General features: G+C 33.5%; 1 protein-coding gene across 1 annotated transcript; it reads left to right on the plus strand.

Moving 5' to 3' along the window:
* The first annotated feature begins 874 nt into the window (after positions 1–874).
* LOC123216298 (ankyrin repeat-containing protein NPR4-like) lies at positions 875–4,369 on the plus strand. Its single transcript, XM_044636755.1, has 5 exons — positions 875–1,211; positions 1,712–2,197; positions 2,684–2,821; positions 3,234–3,670; positions 3,746–4,369. Exons 1-5 carry the CDS (start codon positions 875–877, stop codon positions 4,367–4,369), a joined length of 2,022 nt encoding a protein of 673 aa, XP_044492690.1.
* Positions 4,370–5,044: the final 675 nt, after the last annotated feature.

Raw genomic sequence — 5,044 nt, forward strand, 5'->3', positions numbered from 1 at the left:
TGAACACTTTCGATAGTGCTGCATGTTCCACATCAACGTGAAAATTACTGTATGGCATGTGATACACAGTTCACAGTGATGACTGATGATATTGCTTTTTTCTGTGGTGCTGCATATTCCATGAACTTGATTGTTGTAAAGCTGCAAATTGCAATAAACAAAGTGTAAGTATTGTGGGAAGCGTGAATCACAGTCAATGTTATGGTCTTTTACGCTTTTTCATAGTGCTTCACAAACTGATTTTTGCCACATTGCGATGCTCATGTTATGTTTATAAATAGAAATAAATACCGGAAATGTAATTAGACCAATAACTTGAAATCATTTACCTTGTGGTGACGGAAAGTGAAAGGAGACAAAAAAAGACAAAAGAGAAGTCTTCAATAGGTAGGTATAGCATACTACTATTCTCAAGTTTACATAACAATTTTCTTATCTATATAAATCTCATATTATTAGTGAATTTCTCTGGTGGACCTTCTGATCTTTCTAATATATCTGGATCACAAATATTCTCACTGGCTTGATTTGTTGATATATAAAAGACAAAAACCTTAACTTCAGGAATTAATTTACGCACATGAATGAGTTAATTATTTAGGTTGGCATTTAAAATTTTGAGATATTAATAAAATTAACCAAATGTTGCATTAATTAAATAAAATTCACCATATCTCTCTCGTAACTGTCTTCTCTGCTAAATAGTTAATAGCTACTGTAAAGGTGAAGCTAACTATGTAACCAATCAGACATTTGATTTTATTCTAATATGATTAGTTCAGTAAAAATTTATCCTTAAAGATCGACAATTAATATATGTATATATTTATCAATATTATTTTTTATATATATATATTTTTTCTATTTAGCAGGCATGGGGACGGCAAATTTTGCAATAGCCGGTATTGTGACGGAAAAACTGACAGAAGATAACTATGAGAATTGGAAGGAAAGCTTGAAAAGCTACTTGATTGCTCAAGGTCTTTGGGATGTCGTCTCTGGAGAAGAAGCCAAACCCAAAGAATCTGAACCCAATTATGAAACTTGGGTTAGAAAAAATGCCATGGCCTTGCATGCGATGCAAGTTTCCTGTGGTGCAGATACAATTTCAAAGCTCAGGGGCAGTGAATCCGCCAATTATGAATGGGAACGTTTGGCGGAAAAGCGCCCACCCCCGTTGCCAGAAGGTGGCGGCTTGTTTGCAGATGATGGTAATTCTAGTTTAAATCAGATTTAGTACTTTGGAAAAGTGCTTCTCTTTTTCTAAGGAAAAATTCCTTTGGTCAACGTTCTACTTTTTTTTGGTTGTTATCAGTATTTTCCTGACCTCTAGAGCTTATCATATTCAAAATTTTAAAGCCTTGGCCTTCATTAAAAGTGAATAACCTTGGGAAAATCATAGCATTCATAAAATATTTAACTTTAAATACAAAAGATTAATTCCGATAATTGTTAAATAAATTTTAAAAAAATTGTATAGCTAAATTTTATTTGGAAAATTTTTGTACCCCCTTTCTTTCTTGGAGATATTCTGATTTGTATTTTATATCTGCATATAAACCATAATTAAAAAAAATTAACTTTTGCATGCAAGAGTTCTTGTAATCTTTTATAACTACAGATAAAAAAATCTGAATTTTAGAAAACTCGTAAAATTAATGATCATTGTTTCATTAATCTCGTATGAAGAATCTCCCCGTATATGTAGCAGGAACATGGAATGACACCTTTCAGTACGAAGCTCTGTACAAGGCTGTGAGCAAAGGTGATTGGGTGGCCACCAAACATTTCCTTGATGGCAACCCACATGCCCTCACAGCCAAGATTACATTAACAGCTGATACAGCTCTTCATGTCGCCGTTCTGACTGGACACGGCAAGCTCGTGGAGGAGTTGGTGAGGCTAATGTCAGACACAGACTTGGAACTCAGAAGTGGTCTCGGTTATACAGCCTTTTCCATTGCAGCCATCAATGAATTCAAAGAGATGGCCGAGACAATGCTTAGAAAAAATCCCAATTTGGTCTGTGTAAAGAATGATAATGGCCTGATCCCAATCGTTGTGGCCTCCCTTTATGGCTCAAAAGATATGGTTCGCTATCTTTACTGCAAAACTCCAATTGAAATTCTAAGTCCTGAAAATAATGATCGGAGTGGTGCCACACTACTCAACTGTCTTATCACAGATGGTATTTATGGTGAGTGCATGAATAATTCTAGTAATTTATCATTGACCATTAAGCGATCGTTTAATTTCATCTACACATACTGTTATTATTGGGAAGTATCGTAGAGAAGGATTTGTAGTACTTCCTGAAAACAGTAAGGGTAGATGAAATTGAACCGTTGTTAAGAGGTCTAAGTGATAAACCTTTCAAAACTCGTTTATAATATATATGTATATATATACATTTTTTTTTTTTGCATAATTATAGATGTGGCACTGAATCTGCTAAAAAAGTATCCACTACTTGGTGTCACTGAAGATTTTCATAGGAACTATGCAATCAAATTGTTAGCGCATAAACCTTCGGCATTTCCAAGTGGAAAAAAGCTAATTTTTTGGGAACAATGGATCTACTCATGTGAGTACTCACGCAATTAATAGATTTCTGAATAATAATTTTTTCTTTCTTATTGCTCAAATATCTGAACTGATTGCTAACATATATATTTATTATAAGGTATGTGTGTTAAACAATCTGGGATAGTTCACCACCATGATGATGAATGGCCCCCTCGAAAATTTGGTGGTGATGAGGAGAGCAATATTATAAGGTCTCAAGAATGCTCAAGTTATGGCAATTGCTTTCTAAGGCAAGGTCCGTGATTATACCTCTTTTTCAAGTATTTTACATTTAACATCAACCGCAATTTTGATATTGCAATAAATAAGATCACGAGTACTTCTAGTTGTATGTATAAATATGTGACAGAAAACAAAAAATTCAAGAGTTTAGAATTGGCGCATTCATTTTAAAATAAATTTATAAATAATAAAATCTTATTAAGTGATGTGTTTGTTACAATGAATTTCTCTCTTTCTAATAAATGCTGATCTCACAATTGCAGTGCACAGTTTATTTATTGGACTTATTTGGAAGCTCTTAACTTGCTTCGGTATGTAGCATTTTCTGAAAGATTTTCACCGATATATATTTATACCTTTTGGCAACAATAAGATAAATTGTTTAGAGCATTAATATTCAATATATACAATTTTACTAATTGCAGTTCCTGACATTAAGCATATATATCATACAAAATTGAGACATGCTCAAGTCCTTGAAATCCTCAACTGCATTCTAAAGGAAATTATGAAGTTAAGTAATAGACAACTGGAAAGAATTGGATTTGATCAAGCAATCTTTGATGCAATCAAGCATGGAATAATTGAGATTGTTGATGTGTTGATTGAACGCAACCCTGAAATCATATGGAGGAAAGATAAAAAGGGTAGAACCATCTTTGCTAATGCACTTGTGCTTCGTCAAGAAAAGATCTTTAGCCATGTTTACAGATTGGGCGCAAAGCTTCGCATAGCAGTGCTTCGTCATGATATATTTGGCAACAATTTTTTACATCTAGCTGCCAAGCTATCTCCTCCTTCGAGACTTGATCGAATCTCGGGTGCAGCGTTGCAGATGCAAAGAGAATTAAAATGGTTTAAGGTAAATATTCAATGCATTGTTCGCCATTCTTTAAATTCATTACTAAATTAAGCAACATGGATGCAATTGTTTCAGGAGGTGCAAAGCATGGTGCCACCAAAATACATGGAAGAAGTCAATGAAAACAACAAAACACCAAGTGCATTGTTCTCAGAGGAGCACCAAGAGTTGATTAGAGAAGGAGAAAGATGGATGAAGAACACAGCAGCTTCATGCATGGTTGTAGCAACACTCATCGCGGCAGTCATGTTCACTTCAGCTTTTACAGTTCCCGGTGGCGACGATAACGAATCAGGCTTCCCCATCTTCTTAAAGTACGATGCATTCCTCGTCTTCATCATTTCAAATGCTTTCGCCTTGTTTTCTTCTTCAACTGCTGTGTTAGTGTTCTTAGGAATCCTCACTTCGCGTTATGAAGAAAGAGACTTTCTCAAATCCTCGCCAACAAAATTGATCATTGGTCTTTTCTCTCTTTTCTTCTCAATAGTAACTATGATGCTAGCTTTTGGTTCAGCTCTTTCAATTGTCCTCAAAGCAAGATTGGAATGGGTGGCCATCGCAGTCATTGTTCTTTCTTCAATCCCAGTTGTTTTCTTTGCCCTATTACAGTTTCCTCTTCTCGTTGAAATGGTTATATGCACATATTGGCGAGACATCTTTGACAAACCGAAGAAAGGATCTATGTTAGACGATAATTGATTGTTTTTCCTAATTTATGTATTTGAATATGGAGGAAATTAATGTAATAACTTATTTTTACTAATTTATATTAATTTGGTATCATAATCTACTTAAAAAAAATAAATAAAATTTCAAATATGAAATGTAAAACTATCAACACAAAATTTAGACTTAACCTTAAGAATTTTTAAGACTTACAAGATGTTTAGTTAGAAGTTACTCTTCTGGTGCATTTAAAATGTTAGTCCCATTTGCCGCTAGTCCACTAACGTTTGTTATTAAGTCTTGTATTTTAGCTTCTCTTAACCTTTGAGAGAAATTTTAAGTTTGCTCATATAAAAGCAAACAGTGTCATATCACTTGAGTTTACATTTATTTTCAGTAAGATGTTTTTGATTGAAATCAATTTTCTTCAGTTTCTCTGTTTCTAATTTACAAATTTTAGACTTTTCTCAAAGAATTAAAGCGATTAAAGACAAACGTCTTATACCAATAAAAAAGTTGTGTACACAATCTCTATTTTTGAAAAAAAAAAGTACCATTGGGGTTGATGTCTTAGAACCAATGCCCATGATGATACATATCTATAAATGAGGGTTTTATATATAATTTTCTATGACTTTCTTTGTCTATGAAAGTATACAATTATGTCTAGACAAATGTTATTAAAATAGTTAAACTGTAATAAGAGAA

This window comes from Mangifera indica, chromosome 1, assembly GCF_011075055.1.
Source record: "Mangifera indica cultivar Alphonso chromosome 1, CATAS_Mindica_2.1, whole genome shotgun sequence".
Lineage (NCBI taxonomy): Eukaryota > Viridiplantae > Streptophyta > Magnoliopsida > Sapindales > Anacardiaceae > Mangifera > Mangifera indica.

Excerpts from the sequence above, each read along its gene's own strand:
- LOC123216298 (XM_044636755.1), top strand. The coding sequence starts at position 875 with ATGGGGACGGCAAATTTTGCAATAGCCGGTATTGTGACGGAAAAACTG. Across the intron at positions 1,212-1,711 it reads CGGCTTGTTTGCAGATGATG|GAACATGGAATGACACCTTT; the intron begins GTAATTCTAGTT and ends TATATGTAGCAG. Across the intron at positions 2,198-2,683 it reads TATCACAGATGGTATTTATG|GTATGTGTGTTAAACAATCT; the intron begins GTGAGTGCATGA and ends ATTTATTATAAG.